Source organism: Musca autumnalis, unplaced genomic scaffold (assembly GCF_047663935.1).
Source record: "Musca autumnalis isolate F117 unplaced genomic scaffold, ASM4766393v1 scaffold_2, whole genome shotgun sequence".
Classification (NCBI taxonomy): domain Eukaryota; kingdom Metazoa; phylum Arthropoda; class Insecta; order Diptera; family Muscidae; genus Musca; species Musca autumnalis.
The window spans coordinates 146,642,395-146,663,101 of record NW_027411755.1 but is presented as its reverse complement, the minus strand read 5'-3'; the positions used below and the strand labels follow the sequence as shown (position 1 = coordinate 146,663,101).

Genomic DNA, 20,707 nt, shown 5'->3' with positions numbered 1-20,707 from the left:
CTATGTGTTTCCAATTTCGTGAAATTTGGAATGTGTGACGGAATTTGGTCTAGAAACAAATGTTCCAAATTATATCAAAATCGGTTCAGGTTTGAATATAGCTCCCATATATATTTTCGGCCGATTTCTTGCATTTTGTGCACCAAACACGTTATGTATGTTCAATTTCATTGAAATTTGGAATGCGAGACGGGATTTGGTGTAAAAATAAATGTGTAAAATAATATCGAGATCTGTTCAGATCGGAATATAGCTCCCATATATATTTTCATGTTTTTGTTACATATGTCTAATTTGAATGAAATTTTGAAGATACTTAGAAGTCATCATTATATACACAAGTACGAGTACTTATAGTTGAGAAGGAATTGACCAAGGCTACAGCATTAAATATTATATCTTTGAGAGACTTCTTAAGAATAATGTTTTAATATGATATAACAAAATCATTATTTGAGTAAAAAATTTTGAATACGAGTGGGAGTTATCCTAAGAGTAATTTCAGATATCACAATATGTTAATATGTATATGACCTGGAAATAATAAGTCCCATTTATAAAATAAATTACAACTATCCTCAAACCTAAGGTTCTCAAACCTGGTTCTATTCTTAATTTTATTCACTCCAAATCCAATATGTACAAATAAAGAGAAATTAATATTGTAAGAGTATATAACTACCGTAGGAATACTTATAGTCGAAAAGGCTTTAGGAGGAGTGTTACCTCCTGAAACATACACAAATACCATAGTAGCTCCAAAACAGCCCTGAATGGGTAGGGAACGCCTTCATATCTCCTATATTTATACGTTAAAATATTAAAAAAGCGGACCGGGTTCAGCTAGTAATATATAATTTCAAAGATATCGCAGACAAACTTGGCTTTTGTGGCGGAATCTTAGCCGATTTTTACTAAATTTGGAACCTTTTTTATTAACTTATAACAGACCACAGACAAAACCATGAAATTTGAACATATGTATATAAGGGAGCTATTTCTATATCTGAACCGATTTCAATATAACTTGACAAACTTATTTGTAGTCCAAATTCCGTAACATTTTCCAAATTTTATTGTAATTTGATGGAATTTGCATGCATGGTCAATCATTTGCGGGCGAACATATATATGGGAGCTATATCCAATTCTGAACCGATTTCAATATCATTTGCCAAAAATGTTTCTAGACCAACATCCGTCACACATTTCAAATTTCATCAAGAAGGACATACATAGCGGGATTGGTGACCAAATACCTAAAATCGGGCGAAAATATATATGGGAGCAATATCAGAATCTGAACCGATTTCAATATAACTTGGCAAACTTATTTGTAGTCCTAATTCCGTGGTATTTCCCAAATCGCATAAAAATTGGGCAGAATTTGCGTTTTTGGTTCATCAATTGCTTGAAATCGGACGAACATATATACGGGAGCTATATGTATATATGAACCGATATGAACCAAATTTGGCATATTAGTTTCTAAGCCCATTATAAACATCTGTACAAAATTTGGAAGGTCTAGCTTGCCCCAGTGATTTGTTGCCTCGAAAACCTGTCATTGGCCCCATCGTGGGACGGACGGAAGGACAGATAGACGGACCCTCCATATTATGGTAAAGGGGATAAAAGTTATAGAAATTAATTCTAAATGGGCCAGGTTTTTGATTCGATATTGTTCTCATATTTTTATTTTTATAACATAACCTAATTTGTTAAACAAAAAAAAGTTATACAAAAAAATCCTCGTATAACGGTGTATGGTAATAAAAACCACAACAAAGTTACGTTATGACCAATTATAACATTGCACCTGTTAATGACACAAAAAGGTATTGCAAAAAAACCAAACAAAAAGTTATAAAAATAATGTTAACGAATATACACATACATATATAAATAATACACATATGTAACTAATTGTAAACGTGTAACTATGGCTATATGGAAACATTAACAATAAGTTATTTTATTCAAATGTATACAAAAACAGCAACCGAAATCCAAACAATTTACAAAACAATTCAAATCGGATTTAAAACAACCAAAAAGAAGATTTCAAAGAAAAAAACGCCAAATAATAAATCAAACATTTTAAATTAACAATTGAAAAGTCCATTGAGTTTTATTTAACAATTGCAGTAAACTGTTTGCTACATACACATACTCGTACACACACATACATTCACGACATTGATTGTGTAAGCACCTAATAATTTTATTCCAATTTAAAATTATTTTTCAATGCCTGCCAACATTCATAATATTTGGCATCCAATTTTTGGCATGTCTCTTCACCCCACTTGGTTACGGCCATACTCAATGAGGATTCGAACATGAAGGCCTGTAAAGGAAATTCAAATTGAAATGGAACATACGAGTATTGTTAGAAATATTTAAATAAAGAAAATGAATGTATGTGTTTGTAGACTTACCTGAGTTCCTTCAGCAACACGTTCAGGTGCTAATTTTGCATTTGAGGCTCCCTCAAAGCATTTAGCATCTGGGCCATGTGGTGTCATCATGGAATGTAAGGTGGCACCACCGGGCATAAAACCTTCTTCTTTGGCTTCATAACGACCCAAAATCAAACCCATAAATTCACTCATGCAGTTGCCTAAAAGTAGTAGAAAGGAAACAAGAATTAAGGAACAGAAAATAATAGCAAATACACACAAAGAAATAATATGGTCACTGGAATTATAATTTGAGAGCTTGCTACGTTGTATAACTACACACGCAGAGAAGAGATATTGTAACAATTTTAAAATATTTGTTAACAAAATGTTAAAACATATATTGCTCTTTTAACCATATATATTGTGGCAGGCAACATAATGACACAAAATATATTGTAGCGGCAACAATATATATTTTTAAAATACTTTATTTTATTCTCGGAATATGATTGTTCCTACAATACATCTTCGCTGCGTGTAAATACAAATATATTGTTGCCAGAGAATCCAGTGTCTAACACAAAATATATAGTTGGAGCTACAATATAAAAATAAAACAAGTAAAAAGTATTAGTCGGCTTTGCCGACAGCGATATACCCTCAGCCTATGTAAATTGACACTTTCACCTAAGGACAGATCGAATGTATGTAGTGTCTTTCCACAATTTTGTGGCCCTGTTTGGACATTTGAACTTGCCGACAAAAATCTGGATCGACATCCCATCGAAGCAGCCATTTTTCTGGAACTGGAGATAGACACAGAGCCAGATTGAACAGAGGAACGAACATATAAACATAATAAAAACACTGTTACAGCAACAACAACACAAATCTGGATGAGGTTCAAAAGTGTTGCGGAGGAGGTACTTAAAGGAATGGACCAACATAGTACATTATGGACATGGAACTTATTTTAAAGTCATATCTTTTTGATAGATGTCGCGTCCTCTAGTCATTTCAGTCGGTCACCGTATAACTTTTGGACCAGTAAGCCAGGAAGTATGGACATATCCAAGGAAAATATAATATGACTGTAAACAGGACCTCATCGAACAGCATCGGTATACATTTCCAAAGGATCTTCGAACAGACCCTAAACTTCACTTAGACACAAATGTTGAACTTTTGTGGGGGAGGTACCCTAAGGAGAAGATCGATATCGGCCATTTTAGAGGTTAAACTAAATTTGGACAAAATATTAGGAGATCCAAAATCCAAAGTCTGGACCAGCGGATTTTTTTTTTAATATTAAGGGGAAATACCGGAAGTTGTTAAACATCTTCGAACTGAAACTAAGTTTGGACAAAATATGCGAAGGCCAAATTTTGGACCAAGTCGGTGATATACATTTGGTAGATATAATAGGATGTGTAAAGTATGGACCAAATCGGTTACCCCCTTCATGAGTTATCATGTGCACAATTTTTCCGAACTTTAGTGGGGGCGGTACCTGAAGGAGTTGTTGTTGTTGTAACAGTGTTAATTATTATGTTTGTATGTTCGTTCTTCTGTTTAATCTGGGTCTGGGTATATCTCCAGTTCAAGGAAAGTGGCTGTTTCGATGGGATGTAACCATAGATCCACTTGAGTTTGATGAGTAGGTGTGGCGGGGAAGTTGAACAGGTGTTTTTTGTCGTGCGGGACCATGCCGCAAACTGGGCAGATGTCTTGCACGGCGCGGTCGATTTCCGCCCAATAAGAATTTAGGCGGCTGCAATATCCCGAGCGTAGTTGAGCCAAAACTACTCTGGTTTGTCGTGGCAGCTGACGCTCCTCAGCTGCGATAGATGGGGGATGTACTCCGAGGACTTTATTCACACTATATTTGTTTATGGTCTTAGCAACATCATCCGTGTGAATACTATTTAAACCTGCTTCATATACCTGTTGATCTAGGGGTTCTCTTCATATTGTTGGACCTCCATCTCTAGAGCATGAATATCCTTCCTGATATGCCTGAATGTGTCTGGCCTAGCCAGCAGATGGTGATTGGCATGGCTCTCACGGTAATACCCAAGCACGTACTGCAACGAAAGCATCTCATTGTGTTGCTTTACTGGAAGAATCTTTGCCTCCTCATGTAGATGGTGCACTGAAGACTTGAGGAGGCACCCTGTTGCTGTTCTCAGGGCAGCATTCTAACAGGTTTGAATCTTTTTTCAATTCGTATCACATAATCCCGGGGACCAGACTGGCGCCGCATAGCTTACCACAGACCGACCTATCGCGTTATATGTGGTCAATAAGGTTTCTTTATCTGCACCCAAGTGCTGCCGTCCAGGGACTTGAGGACCTTGTTCCTGCTTTTCAGTTTGTCACAGGTAGATGTGGCGTGCGCGCACGGCATGAAAGTAGTGTCGAATGTGACCCCTAAAATTTTGGGGCAGTTTGTGGTCGGAATTCTTCTACCGTCGACCATGACATTCAATTCTCTTCCAAACTTCGCTGTCCATGTGGTGAACAGAGTTGCTGTAGATTTTGTGGCGGAAATCTGCATATTCCTCGGTTTGAAAAAGGTGGTAAGATCAGTTTAATAGGAGCTCAGTTTCTCACAGATGTCATCAGGGAAGGTGCCTGACGTCAGGATCGTGAGGGGTCGGAATACAGGAGAGGTAGAGGTTAAACAGTTCCGAATTATCACCCAACCTTGGTTAACTCCCTGTTTCACTCAACGGAGTTTGGACTTCTTGTTCCTGAATACGACTGGCGTCCTCACATATAGTTGACTATCCAACGTTTCAAGCTTGGCCGGAGGGTTGTCTGATCAATGTCCTCAAACACCGTATGACTGTATCAAAGGCTTTTGATAAGTCAAGCGCCACCATCACTGCTCTATCATACGACGGTCTCTGGTTGAGTCCTTGACAAATATATGTGGAGATGGCGTGCAGCGCTGTTGTCGTTCTGTGCTGCTTACGGGGAGGACTAAGGCCTCAAGGGTCTTTGCTACTGGCGACAAAAGCGAAATCGGCCTGTACGATTCACTTTTGCAGGCATCCTTGCCTAGCTTCCGTAGCGGGACCACCCTGCCCATTTTTCAGACTTCGGGAACAATGAGGGTGGCCTGTGACAAGTTGAGAACTTTAGTGGTCTTACTTCGCGTATTCGACCAGCAGGGATATGGCGAACGGCTGCAGCAGTGATGATGTATCGGAATGTACTTTCCGCTACCCGAAAATCAAAATATTGGGCAGTTCTCTGAAGCGGTGATTGGTGAACTCTCTTAAACTCGGCCAATCAGCTTTCCTATGATTGACGAACTTGCGGCGTTCAGAGGTGATGAAATCGGGTGGTCTGCAAATGGAGACAATTATGGGGAGATGGTCTGATCCAAGGGAAATGACGGGTTGCCAGCTGAAGTCATTTGTCAGACCAGGTGACACGAAGGTTATACCTGCCGAACTGTGACACTATCCTCTAATTCTGGTAGGGGCGTCCTCATTGACCGTGCAAAACGTAGAGCCATCAATCTGCTCAGTCTGCGCTGTACCCCTCTGGTCGTTTCCGATGCCCGAATGCCACATCTCATGATGCGCATTAAAGTCCCCCAGGACCAGACGACTATGACCTTTCAAAAGCGGGCTAATGCCAGGCTCGTAATCTGAGATACAGCTATTACTCGGAGGGATGTATACGTTCAGCAACTCTATCCCATACATTCTACTATTTCCGTGATCTTACCTCGGAGTCCATTGCAATAAAATTGCAAAAAGGATGCATTTTATGGGATTGGGACAACAACGGCTGGTTTAAATGCTGCGTGTTCGGTTGCTGTCGAGGGAACTGCGGGGGAGTTTCGTAATCTGACGACAAATCACTGGGGACTGTATTCACGCAGCATGCAGCAACATAGTCCCTGTCGTAGTCCCTCACGTTGACAAGTCCAGAGCAATCCCTTAGATGCACCCACTCCTGGCATCTATTGCATCTCACCGAAGGTTGGATATGGGTAAAGATGGGGATGTGACAAACTGAGCACAAATAAATTGGTACTGGGTTTTCCTCCGTCCCGGCACAGACCAAAGAATTCGAAGCAGGCATTCCGGGATAAGCTGCTCCCAATACAGAAAAACGAAACAAATACAAACACATGTACACTGAGGTGAGGCGTTCCGTTGGCCGGAACGCTGATGTTGTGTTGGTCAATCCGGTACAAAAGAACCCGCTGCTGTGGGATTGGCCTGAAGGAGTGAACAGATATGGTATAATTTCGAACTTAATGTTAGTTTGGACAAAATATTACGAAGGCCAAATTTTGGACCGAATCGATAGATCCTTTTCTAGAGTTATCTTGCGCTTCAACCTCTACACACGGTGTCATAGGGGTTTTTTGCAGCTTTCAAGCTAATTACTCAGGAAGTATGGACTTGCTCTTGATAAAACTTGTACCGTCATATGGGGGACGGTGAATACAAGTTGTAACAACAAAACTCAAAGCGAGTAGAGAGCAGCTCCTAAACTGAACTTATCCGAAATTTTGTGCAGGAGGTACCCGAAGGAGTGGACCGATTGAGTCCGATATAACCTATCTTCGAGCTAAAACTATGTTTGGACGAAATATTACGAAAACCAAATTTTGGACCGAAGCGGTTGATCCGTTCGAGAGTTATCGTGCGCTCCAGCCAGACAGACAGACTGACGGATAGACATGCCTAAATCAGTTCCAAATTGTCTGAAATGGATTTCTTCCAAACATACTTGGACTCTAAACCCATTATTTCCCTCATTAGCATAAATGCTGAGGGTATAAACATTTGATGCAAGTGAAAAAGTAAAGCCGAAGAATCAAACCCCTAAAACCACCAAATTATTTGACCTGGCTTAGGCAGCTCATCAGACATATCGGCTGTGTTTAATGTTCTCAAATTTGATTTCCTGTGACCACATTATTTCTATGTGTGGACTTAAATTTAGGTAAGTAAACTACCTCCTAAACTAAAGTCCCTTCAAATACTTACGATGATAATATGGTGGCCTAAAGGTATGCTCCTGCACCGACCATCTGGGAGGGAATATAACAAAATCAGCAATAGCTGTACCATAACGTGAACTGGGACAGGTCAAAACTGTAAAAATACTTGGATCACAATGATCAAAGCTAACCGAGTTTATGACATTGAATTTGGACAAATCATATTTGTAGGGCACGTAATTGCCATGCCAGGCCACAACATCAAAGCAAGAATGATTTTGTTTGGCAACAAACAAATGACCTTGGAATTTGGATACGACGGAGAAATCTGTAAAACAAATGAAAAGGATAATTAGAGTTTATTTAAGAGACACACCCAAGGGACCTACCTTTAACCTCCCTATCCTCAAACCAAGCAACTGGTGTTTGGAAATCTCTGGGATTAGCCAAGCCATTTGCACCAATTGGTCCCAAATCAGGTAAGTGGAAATGATTATCATAGACTTCCAGAATGTAACCTCTGAAATCGGAAAAAGAAAGAAAGAAAATGTTAATGGAAATTTTTCAAGGACTATAAGACTTTTAAACGAGGAATTCTGGTAACACATACAGATAAAAGGTTACGTAAGGTTATTGACATAACACATTCACAACAATTTTTGTTGGTTTCCTTTAGTGTCGCTAGCGAAAAAACACAGAAAATTAGTACTGATTGCATACCGCAGAGGCAGATAAGGGAAGACGACAGAAGAAACCAGTAAGGATCAAAACCAGGGGCCGGATAGATCACTACACCACTGTGAGTATATCATAGACACATGAATTGTATAGACAAAGAAATGCTCTCACCAATGTTGTTAACATTGAGTTTGTTGACAGACCAACTTAATTAAAAATGCCTATAAACACGATTTTATAGACATTTTTTCTAACAAAGACTGCATGGGGTTAGTTTTGACGAAATCTACATCCTCAGATAGAAATATAGAAGAAAATCTTTCCATTTTCCATCGACTTCGAACAGTTTTGAGTTTTTCTGTTTGAGTCGGTTGACAGCACATAACATGAGTATTTCTTTGTCTATACGATAATTTGTCTATGAGTATTTACAATCAAGATTATTTCTTAATCAAATTATGTAACATTTTAATATTTCCATAAATAATAAACAGACCTAGCGTGCTTCGCGCATCAATTACACTAAATAAGGCGAAGATATACATACGTACATTAGACTGGCTCACACAAAATTTTTGAATTTTTTTGAATAATTTTTTTTTTTTTTTGAAAATCGGATCATTTTTTGATATAGCTCTGATAGGCCGATTAAAGATATTTTGGGCCCTATATAGCTATATTGAAATTTGGTCCAATTTTCATAATTTTTTTTAGGATTAGTTTTTTTAGCCACAACAATGAACTTTTAAAAAATTTTCATCTCTTTAGAGAATTTTCGTCAAATTGCACCTTTGTCCCCCCATAGAAAGTTACCTCTGATTTTCGGTATTTTTGAGATTGAGACTTCAATATCCCGCCGTAATGGCTGAAATTGGTATTTAGACTTCGTTAGGGGGTTTGAAATATTCCAGAAAAAAACTTATAAGTATGTGTCCACTTTTTCATATAGCTCCCATAGAAGTGTACCTCCCGATTTTAAGTATTTTGAAAATTTTGGCCACAATATCCCACCGAAATGACTGAAATTTAGTATTAAATCTTCGTTGGGAGTATACAACTTTCCACCTGAAATTTGTCGATATAGGTCCTCGTCCTCATAAAGTCCACATAGAACGGTACCTCCCGATTTTCTGTATTTTGAAGGTTGTGGCCTCAATATTCCACCGAAATGGCTGACATTTGATATTTAGTCTACGTTGGGTGTATACAACTTTCTGGCTGAAATTCGTCGGTATAGATCCAGGTCCTCATTTAGGCCCCATAGGACGGTACCTCCCGATTTTCGGTATTTTGAAGGTTGTGGCCTCAATATCCCATCGAAATGGATGAAATTTGGTATTTAGTCTTCGTTGGGGTAACAAAAATTTTCGCCAGAAATTTGTCGGAATATGTCCACGCCTTCATATAGCCACTATAGAATGGCACCTTCCGATTTTCGGTATTTTGAAGTTTGTGGCCTCCATATTCCACCGAAATGGCTAAAATTTGATATTTAGTCTACGTCGGACAATTTTCTGGCTGAAATTCGTCGGTAAAGGTCCACGGTCTTATATAGCCTCCATAGGACGGAACCTCTCGACTGTCGGTATTTTGAAGGTTGTGGCCTCAATATTCCACCGAAATTGGGGGTATACAACTTTTTGGCTGAAATTCGTCGGTATAGGTCCATGTCCTCATATAGCCTCCATAGGACGGTACCTCCCGATTTCGGTATTTTGAATATCCCACCGAAATAGCTGAAATTTGATATTTAGGCTTCGTTGGAGGTATAAAACTTTCCACCTGAAATTTGTCTTCATATAGTACCCACAGAACGGTACCTTCCGATTTTCGGTATTTTGAGGGTTGTGGCCTCAATATCCCACCGTAATGGCTGAAATTCGGTGTTTAGTCTTCATTGGGGGTATAAAACGTTCCACCTGAAATTCGTCGGTATAGGTCCACGCCTAGATTTAGTACTCATAGAACGGTACCTCCCGATTTACGGTATTTTGAAGGTTGTAGCCGCGATATCCCACTGAAATGGCTGAAATTTGGTATTTAGTCCTGCATGGGGTTATGAAATATTCCAGAAGAGAATTATAAGTATATGTCCACGCTTTCATATAACCCCCCTAGAAGCATACCTTCCGATTTTAGGTATTTTGAAGGTTGTGGCCTCAATATCGTACCGAAATAACTGCAATTTGGTATTTAGTATTCGTTGGAGTTAAAAATCTTTTCTCCAAAAATTACTCGGTGGAACTTTATAATTTGATATTGAAGTTTCTGTTACTCCTAGGATATTTGTTATTAAAAATTGACGCTTTTATATAGCCCCACAGAAGTGTACCTCCCGATTTTCGGTATTTTGAAGGTTTAAGCGTCATTATCAAACCGAACTGGAAATATTTGGTATTTAATCTTCGATGGGAGTATAAAACATTACACAAGGGAATTATCAGTATAGGTTCACATTTTCATATAGCCCCCATAGAACGGTGCTTATCGATTTTTTGAAGGTAGGGGCCCAATATACCACCGAAATGGCTTGAACTAGGCATTTAGACTTCTATCCAGCTTCAAAAATTTGTCAGTATAGGTTAACGTCTTCATATAGCCCCCATAGAAAGGTACCTTCCGATTTTAGGTATTTTGAAGGTTTCAACAACATTATCTTACAGAAATGTAGTATTTAGTCTTACTAGGGACTTCCAAGTTTTTTTCCGGAAATTCGTCAGTATAAGCACGCGTTTTGATATAGCCCTCATAGAACGTAATCTTCCGATTTTGAGGGTTTTAGCGCATTATCTTACGGAAGTGGCTAAAAATTGGCATTTAGTATTCAGTGGGGCTTCCAAATGTTCCCCTAGAAAATTGAAAGTATAGGTCCACATTTTGATATAGTCCCCATAGAGCGGTACATTCCGATTTTCCGTATTTTGTAAGGTTTTACCCACACTATCATGCCGAAATGGCAGAAATTTTGTATTTTGTCTTCTTTCGGTCTGCACAAGTTTCCCCCAGAAATTTGTCAGATTAGGTCCACATTTTCATTGAAATATCTCTACAACATTTTTTTTAGTCCCATTTCTACAGGACTTGCCATTTCCAAGCAAAATCCTGAAAACCTAAGAAAGACCTAGAAATGTGAACTTTAATCGCGATTTATTTAAAAAATCCCTCCAGCGATATTTTTTTTTTTTTGGATTTTTCTCATCTGTGAACATTGCTGTTTCCGAATCCGCAATTAGGTCCACATTTTCATTGAAATATCTCTACAACATTTTTTTAGTCCCATTTCTACAGGACTTGAAATTTCCAAGCAAAATCCTGAAAACCTAAGAAAGACCTAGAAATGTGAACTTTAATCGCGATTTATTTAAAAAATTCCTCCAGCGATATTTTTTTTTGGATTTTTCTCATCTGTGAACATTGCTGTTTCCGAATCCGCAAAAACTTTCCAGGTGTAAGAGGTTTTATTTAAAATTAGTTAAGGCGCGCCGTGCATGACATTGTTTTAAAAGGAGGCGATACCAAAAAATGGTAAAACCTAGGACAATATCATAAAGGCCAATCATGTAGAGAATGTGCACTACTACAAAATTTCTTTAGTTTCATTTCGACAGGACTTGTGGTTTCCAAGCAAAATCTTGAAAACCTAAAAAACTCTAAAATGTGAACTTTGACCGCCATTTATTTAAAAAGCGCTCCGGTGATTTTTTTTGTTTTGTTATTTGATTTTTCTCATCTATGAACATTGTAGTTTCAGAATTCGCAAAAACTTCATAGGTGTTACCACCTTTCATTTAAAGTTAGCTCGGGATCGCCGTGTTTCAGGGTAGTCCTTGTGATTCTGATTACAACGATATAATTTTTTAAGCAACTTTTTTAAGGAATACTAAATTTTTCAACATTTTCCAACAGTTACCTTGTTGGTCCTGTAACATTAACAGCATAACGAATACCTTGTGGTATGACACAAATTTCATTTGGTGCCACCTTCATTTTACCAAATTCTGTGGTAATATCCAGAACACCTTCTTGTGGAACTGTAAAAAAAAAACAAACAATTGTTCAGCACTTCAACTTTAAAGTATTCCAAACATGCACCACTTGTACCCACCAATTAAAAAATCGCCATCACTGTTATAAAAAGCCATATTTTCCATGGAAACATTACACATATAGACATGCACGGCCAAACCATGACGACTGCGAGCATCACCAGCACCACACACTGTATGCAGACCTTGAGCAAAATTCACTTTCTCATTTGCCGATGGCATATCAAATGGTTTCCAGCGCATCTTAGTTGGCGAAGAACAGAAGCGTTTATAATTAAACAAGCAAACAATTTAAAGGCTTATGCCATAATAACATACCTGATTGGGATTGGGTTTCTGTTCATCCCAATTGTGAGACAAATATTTACCACCTTCCTTCTCGTACGACTGGAATGGTAAATGTTTGGCACTGGGATTTATGCGATAGAACCATGTGCGGGCATTCTCTTTGCGTGGTGCTGTAAATGCTGTACCTGACAATTGTTCGGCATACAAACCGTAAGAGCATTTTTGTGGTGTATTTTGTCCTGCCGGCAGGGCATTTGGACAGCGTGGATCTTCCGATGAAAAATGAGAACCAAAACCGCACATATACTGAAATAAATACAAACATGTAAATTAAGAAAAGATTTTTGTTTATGTGTATTTGTGCTGTGAAGAAGATGCTCAAAATGGATAATGTGAGAGCAATGAAAAGAAGAAAATGTGAAATGTATCGTCAATTGCACGTATCCATGCGATAATAAATAAATTAATTTTAATTATTCTGGGATATGTTGACAACACATTCCGAAATATGTCTATAATTCAATTCGAAACACTCAAGCAAAAGAATTCCACAGCAAAGTGGACTCCATCCTAGCTGAGCGCTAGAAAATATATTAATTTTAATTCAGGGGTGACGTAGGGGATGTAAGATACCAAGCTGTGGCCCTGACCGGTTTCAACATGGCAAAACACAGGACTTATCCTGGACCCTCCTTCGTCTCAAAGGTTTTTACCTCCAACGTAGCCTAAATACCAAAATTCAGCCATTTCTGTGGGTTGTTGTGGCCACAACCTTCAAAATACCGAAAATCGGGAGGTACCGTTCTATGGGGGCTATATGAAGGCGTGGACCTGTACCTAAAATTTTTAGGTGGAAAGTTTTTTACCCCCAACGAAGACCAAATACCAAAAATTTCAGCCAATTTTGTGTGATATTTAGGCCACAACCTTCAAAATACCGAAAATCAGGAGGTACCGTTCTATGGGTGCTATATGAAGACGTGAACCTATATCGACCAATTTCAGGTGGAAAGTTCAATATCCCAAACGAAGACCAAATTTCATCCATTTCGGTGGGATATTGAGGGCTTCTATGGCGGCTATGCGAAGACATGAACCTATACTAATAATTCTCTTCTGGAATATTTTATACCTCCATGGAAGTCTTAATACCGAACTTCATCCATGTTTGCAGCTACAACCTACAAAATACCTACAATCGGGATGTATCGTTCTATGTGAGCTATATGAAGACGTGGACAAATTTCAGGTGGAAAGTCTTGTACCGCCAACGAACCCTAAATACTAAATTTCAGTCATTTATATGGAGTAATGAGTCTAAAACCTTCAAAATACCGAAAATCGGCAGCTACCGTTCTATGGGGGCTACTTCTATACCGAATTATATGGGTCTTTCTTAAATGTTGCGAGCTGTATCTTGAAACTATCTTTGCTTCCACGGTCGGCAAGTTCTGCCTTCATTATGTAAGATGCAGCGGCAAAAACCATGGTAGTGAGCAGCACTAGGTTCCAACCAGATCGATCATGTTGTGATTAACGGAAGACACTCTTCCAGTGTGTTAGATGTTCGATCGATTCGAGGAGTAAACATCGATTCTGACCATTTCCTTATAGCAGCCAAAGTACGAACTCATCTTAATGTTGCGGTAAAAGTGTGATATAGCATAGGACAGAAGTTGGATGTCGAGAAGCTGCAAACACAGGAGATAGCAAAAACCTACTCCGCTCAACTTACCCACATGCTGGAAGACGGCAACCCTTGTTCCGATAATGTGAAAGCGTAGTGACAAATAATATTACACTCTCTTCAAACTGCCGCAAAATCTGTACTTGGGTACCAAAAACCATCATCAAAAAATCCATGGTACCATTTAAACAGATAATGTAGATACAATTTTCAATATAACCGAATTCGGATGGTACTGTTATATGGGATGTGGAAATGAGGGGTGAGAATTATGGGTCTCGGGTTTATCGTATATTTCGGTTATATTGAGAGAAGTAACAGTAACATTCTCCCCCAAAACGGGGAAACCAAGTCATATACTTCCAATAGACTATAGACAGATGAGCCTATCATATTTTCTACTAAAAACTCTTGAAAGTCTGTTGGACCTTGAAATTAGGGTCAATCTACGAATTACCTCAACCGGTCCAGCCCAATATGCCTGTACTAAACGCAAATCGGTAGGAAGTACTATTGAATGAAGTAGTCGGATTTATCGAGAGAAACTTTACGTTTGCTGCCTTTTTAGATATAGAAGGAGTTTTTAAGTCTATTTATCCATAATACACTTATAGACTGGACATTTCCTCTATACTGGTCAAGTAGACTGAAGAAATGCTAAGCAACCGGTGAGCATTCCATCAGGATCACCATTACAGTGGATCCTGGAATTTGACAAACTTCGTATTAAAACCATCTCATATGCTGCTAATGTGGCTGTGATGATTAGTGGTAATTCCCATATCGGACCTCATACAAGGAGCTTTAATCAAGTTACGGGATGAGCTCACCGAAACGGCCTGGGAATAGACCCTTCAAAGACAGAGCTGGTCCCCTTCACGAATAAGAGAAAAATCGACACCTTCAATCTACCAACGCTAGGCATGGAGAGATTAACTAAATACATATCACCACAAATGAACTTCGAGCAAACAACTTCCCCAGAATAGAGGCCTGGACCAAGAACACTCCACCTCTAGACCGTATGAAGATTTATATCAAAGGCTCTTAGATGGAAAATGGAACAATTGCAAGCGTCTACGACTCTCATATAAGTTAAACGAAAATTTTGATGTCTTCTAAGTCGAAATCTTTGCAAAAGAAAGAAAAGGGACATCGATAAACCGGAGACTATCTACGTCGACTGTCAGGCCCTCAAATCACTCAGGTGCTACTGCAATAAGTCAGCGGTGATTTTGGATTGCAAGAACGCTTTGAAAATCAATCGTAACTTCCCAGCAAACATACTGATTACAAATCCCTTACTTAACCTATTATTTTAACGATGGCATGTCGCGCGAAATGTGTGGTTATTTTTTGGTCACTAAAATAAGTAGTTACAACTATCTAGTGGCCAAAAAATAACCACAAATTTCGATCGACAAGCCCTTGTTAAAATAATGGGTTAGTAGGGGTGTTGTAACGATTATTTTTGCAGGAAGGTTACAATTGATTTAGGTTTAATTGTGTTGGATTCCGGATTATTACAATATTGTAGGAAATGAAATATCACACGAAGTGACGCGTTGCGGATCAGAGTCCCAAGATGTTACAATCGATAACTCGACCAAGCCACAACTTCATGCTGCTGATGGAACAACGCTATCGGTAAAGGGCTGACCAAATTTGCCACAACGAACCCAGTTTCAAAGTTTTCTCCAAGCGCACAACCACATCTCTAATCTCGCTGAAGAAGACCGATCTAAAATTAGCCATAGGCAAATCATGGGCCACTGCAGGCTATTAGAATGTTCACAAATATGATACGGCAAACCATGGGTGAATACACAATCCATCCTTCTGTGAAGCCGAGCTAAATACAACGATAACCACACCGCGTTATATGACATATGGGTATTTCTGAGTGAAATCGAACACTTTTTCCTATATTTTTTGTTGTGTTGATGCTGCTTCCCAGCAAAACATTTAAGTATATTCTCAATTTTTATACCCTCCACCACATCGAACTACCATATAAAATATACATTCTTGATCAGGATAAAATTTTATGTCGACATAGCGATGTCCGTCTGTTGTAATCACTCTAGCGTTCGTAATAATTGAGCTAGAACGCTATAATTTTGTACCAGAGTTACTTATTTCCATAGGTAGGTCAAGTTTGAAGATGGGCCCAATATTACAGGATACCCCCGTTTTTCGGTATTTTGAGGGTTTTAGCTACAATTTTTAATCGAACTAGCTATAATTCGACACTTGAGGTTTTCATGATTCACGAAAATTCTCCACCAAAAATCGTTAACATAGGTCCATGTCGCCAAGCCCCCATATAATGGTACCCCCTCCTTTTCGGTATTTTGAGGGTTTTAGCTAAAATTGTTAACCGAACTAGCTGTAATTTGACACTTGAGGTTTTCAGCCGTCACGAAACTTCTCCACCAAAAACCAACTGATTGAAGACATTTTTAGATACATTTATGGCCAAATTTAGGCATTTCGGGTATTCGTGGTCGAACAATTTTTGCACCACACAGAAAACAAATTATCCATTTTAGTTCAGAATATTTTATATTTTTTTTTTTTTATTATTATTATTTTATTTTTATTTTTTTTTTTGTTAAAATAACAAATATTGCCTCTGATATAAAGGAAAAATGTATTGAAAAATTAACAAAATAACTGTTATTCGAACCCCACTACAATTTTTTTTAATTAATCGTAGCTTAATACAAAAAAAAAATTCAAGAAAATCGAAGAGTACAATCATTGGTAAAAATTGATTTTAAAAATTGAATCGCGAAAATTTCTTCCGAGCCAACTGTTCAAAACTATTACAAAGCTGATAAAACATATAAAGATTTTTTATGGACCAATATTAAAGAAGTTATGCGTATTTCTTTGCATATAGTTTCTACAGAATTCGATTTCTTCAAGGCGCAATATTTCGGGTACATTTAGTCAAAAAAATTTGAAAATAAACTGAAATATTTTGCTAAGGAGCACCAACATAGCAAAACATAAACGAAATTAAAAACCACTTTTTGAAAAAGTGTCTGATTTCAATCAGAATTCCCCATATATTCCTTTATTATTTCCTCCCTTTCCACAATACCCATTTCAAATTTTTCTTTCAACACTTTCCAGGAATAACACAATGGACGACAAAGTGAAATGGCTGGCAATTAAGACAGTTACGCTTACTTTAACCTAACCTTAGGTCTATATCTTTTGCTTCATACACTTTTGGGTAAAGCTTACCGTTTGCCCAATTCCAAATAAGCTTAGAAAACCCCTTAAAACTTTACATTTGACGTGAATAGAAACAAGTAAAAAGTCGTTAAGTTCGGCCGGGCCGAACTTTTTATACCCTCCACCATAAAATAATAGTCTTAATTTAAATGGAATAATTAGGGTCATTTAACATTTTAGGTGGAACAACTTTTCGACAATGGATAGACTCCTACTGCCTCCCACTATTGCTTAAATTACACTGTGAACACAAATGTTGGGGCAGAGATAATTTCTTTTGGAGATGAAAGCCCTTGGTGTGTGTATATTAAAAACCCCGAAGGACAGATGCGCCGCGAGTCGAACTTCCGCGTTATGGCGTGATGAAGTTTTTGCAAGAGACCCTGTAAGCCATCATGAATTAGTATTATATCTTTGTTTGTTGTTTTTGTAGAGCACTTAAGCAACAGTGACCAAAGATATAAAGCTAATTCCTGATGGCCCACAGGGTCTCTAACAAAAATTTCATCACGCTATTACGCGGAAGTTCGACTCACGGCGGATCTGTTCTTCGGGGTTCATAATATACTCACCAAGGCCTTTCTTCCCCAAGAGGAATTTTCCGTGCCCCAGACTTTCACCTCCATTTTGTTGCACAGTGTTATCTAATCTAATCTAAAAAATGTGTACAGCTAGGTGAAAGGTACCATCTATGGGGCTATATCAAAGAGTCAACCTATCTTTAAATTTTTTGGCGGAAAAGTTTTATAGCTGCAGGGAACTTCGAGAGTCAAATTGAGGGTAGTTTCATCCAAACAATGTAGACCCTCAAAAATGGACCCATGTTGACGAATTTTAGTGAAGAAATTTCGTGACCACTGAAAATTCCCGAAAATCGGGAGGTACAGTTATATGGGGGGATATACCAAAACATGGACCTATATTGACGATTATTTTTGAATAGACAAAATTGTAGCTAAAATTCTCAAAATACCGATCATTACAGCTAGTTCGGTTAAAAATTGCAGCTAAAATTCTCAAAATACCGAAAATCGGGAGATACCGTTATATGGGGGCTATACCAAAACATGGACCTATGTTGACGATGTTTCGTTGGAGATGTTTTATGACCACTGAGAACTTCAAATGTCAAATTACAGCTATTTCGGTTAAAAACTGTAGCTAAAATTCTCAAAATACCGAAAATTGGGAGGTACCGTTATATGGGGGCTATACCAAAACATGGACCTATGTTGACGATGTTTGGTGAGGATGTATCATGACCACTGAGAACCTTATATGGCAAATTACAGCTAGTTCGGTTAAAAATTGTAACTAAAATGCTCAACATACCGAAAATCGGGAGGTACCGTTATATGGGGTCTATACCAAAACATGGACCTATGATGACGATGTTTGGTGGAGATGTTTCATGACCACTGAGAACCTCAAATGTCAAATTGCAGATAGTTCGGTTACAAATTGTGGCTAAAATTCTCAAAATACCGAAAATCGGGAGGTACCGTTATATGGGGGCTATACCAAAACATAGACCTATGTTGACGATGCTTGGTGGAGATGTTTCATGACCACTGAGAACCTCAAATGTCAAATTGCAGATAGTTCGGTTAAAAATTGTGGCTAAAATTCTCAAAATACCGAAAATCGGGAGGTACCGTTATATGGGGACTATACCAAAACATGGACCTATGCCCATATCCTTTGGGATATAAGTTTGTTGATCACTAGGAACCCTAAGTGCCAAATTATAGCTAACTCGGTCTGCAAATGTGGCGAAGAACGTCAAAATACCTCAAATCCGGAGGTACCGTTATATGGGGGCTATACCAAAGAGTGGACCGATATAGCCCATCTTCGAACTTGACCTGCCTATGGAAAAAAGACCCTCTCGTGCAAAATTTCAGCACACTATCTCAATTATTGCGGACGCTAGAGTGATTACAACAGACGGACAGACGGACATGGCTAGATCGTCTTAGAATTTTATTCTGATCAAGAATATATATACTTTATAGGGTCGCAAATGATTAGTTCGATGTGCTACAAACAGAATGACAAACTTAATATACCCTCCATACTATGGTGGAGGGTATAAAAATGCTGTGGTGTAGAATTTTTTCTACTTCAATGTCTTTTTGATTTGGCTATTAATTATCCTTTCTTCTTCAATTGTGTCAAGCTAATAGAGTTTTGACACAAACACGCTTATATGATCACACTGCCGGCTTCTAACATGAAATAAATGAATGTATGTATAGGTTACACGTCAGGTATTCAATATATTTTTAGGCTTTTGGTTTTAATAAACCACTTCATATTACGTATGTCTCACACGCGAGTAAGTCAGGCACTTTATTGAAGTATTAAAATGCTAATACTGATATTTAGAGATTTTGTCCAAAAAAATCGTTTAATTTAAGAATTTCTCATATTCAAATTTATTTATTTTTATTTATATTTTATTTATTTATTAAATCTGTGTCATGTTTATTTTGAATATTTAATACAGTTTTTAATTTTACCCGAACTTTTATTTTTAATTCATATCAAAGCAACCAACTGTGAACAATTTTGTGTGAAAACAATTTTTATTTTGAGATTTGAATAAAATATGCAAATGCTATACCACAATTAGGATCACTTCTCATTCGTTGCAGATTTTTTTCTTTCTGTTTATTCCAGATTTTTCGATACACGTGTTAAAATTTTCATTGAAATCTAATTCATATTAAAAAATGACTTCGCATTTAAAAACAATAACAATATTTAAAACGAAAAGAATGTTTCTGTTGAACTGCTCTTTTTTATTCCGTTTTTTATGAACAATTTATTTTTCTATTTTAATTAGTTTCTTTCATAATTTAATTCACATTTCAATTCTATGGGGTCATATTCAAATGCAATGCACTTCTTTGCTCATACAAAGCAAACATAATGTTTCACAGGATATTTTCTTTCTATGTTTTTTGTTTTCATGACTTTTACCTTATATTCACTCATTTTTAACGGTTTTCTGTTCTGGCAAATTCCAAAATGTTTCAACGTATCAACGCGTACCAACGAGAGTATTGAGAAAAAACATCAAATCATGGTGGATGATGGTCTTTATATAGATTTACCCAGGCCACGATCTGTTGTTGTTTACAAAAACTCTTCGACTTGACAATGATATGCACGCTTATCTGGACAAACCTGTCCCAAAAAATATTTTTCTTGATTTTTATGTGTGCACATTACACTCGAAGAAAAAAGTCGGTTTAATTAAGTGAATTTTAATGAGTTTGTTTTACAAGAAAGATCTTATGCAGGGGGCAGAATGAGTCATACGAGCCGAATGGAGTCTTTATGGACGATCGGAATCTTTGTGAGCAAACTAAAGGGAGTA

The 20,707-nt window shown here is 37.8% G+C and overlaps 1 protein-coding gene across 1 annotated transcript; it reads right to left on the bottom strand.

The window, feature by feature from the left end:
• Nucleotides 1-2,098: 2,098 nt before the first annotated feature.
• Nucleotides 2,099-20,461, bottom strand: hgo (homogentisate 1,2-dioxygenase). The gene is made up of 8 exons (XM_073969506.1): nt 20,308-20,461; nt 12,420-12,695; nt 12,161-12,344; nt 11,966-12,086; nt 7,767-7,897; nt 7,424-7,705; nt 2,442-2,623; nt 2,099-2,350 (listed from the first exon to the last, which is right to left on the bottom strand). The coding sequence occupies exons 1-8, from the start codon at nt 20,320-20,322 to the stop codon at nt 2,225-2,227; spliced, it is 1,317 nt and encodes a 438-aa protein (XP_073825607.1). The 5' UTR covers nt 20,323-20,461; the 3' UTR covers nt 2,099-2,224.
• Nucleotides 20,462-20,707: the final 246 nt, after the last annotated feature.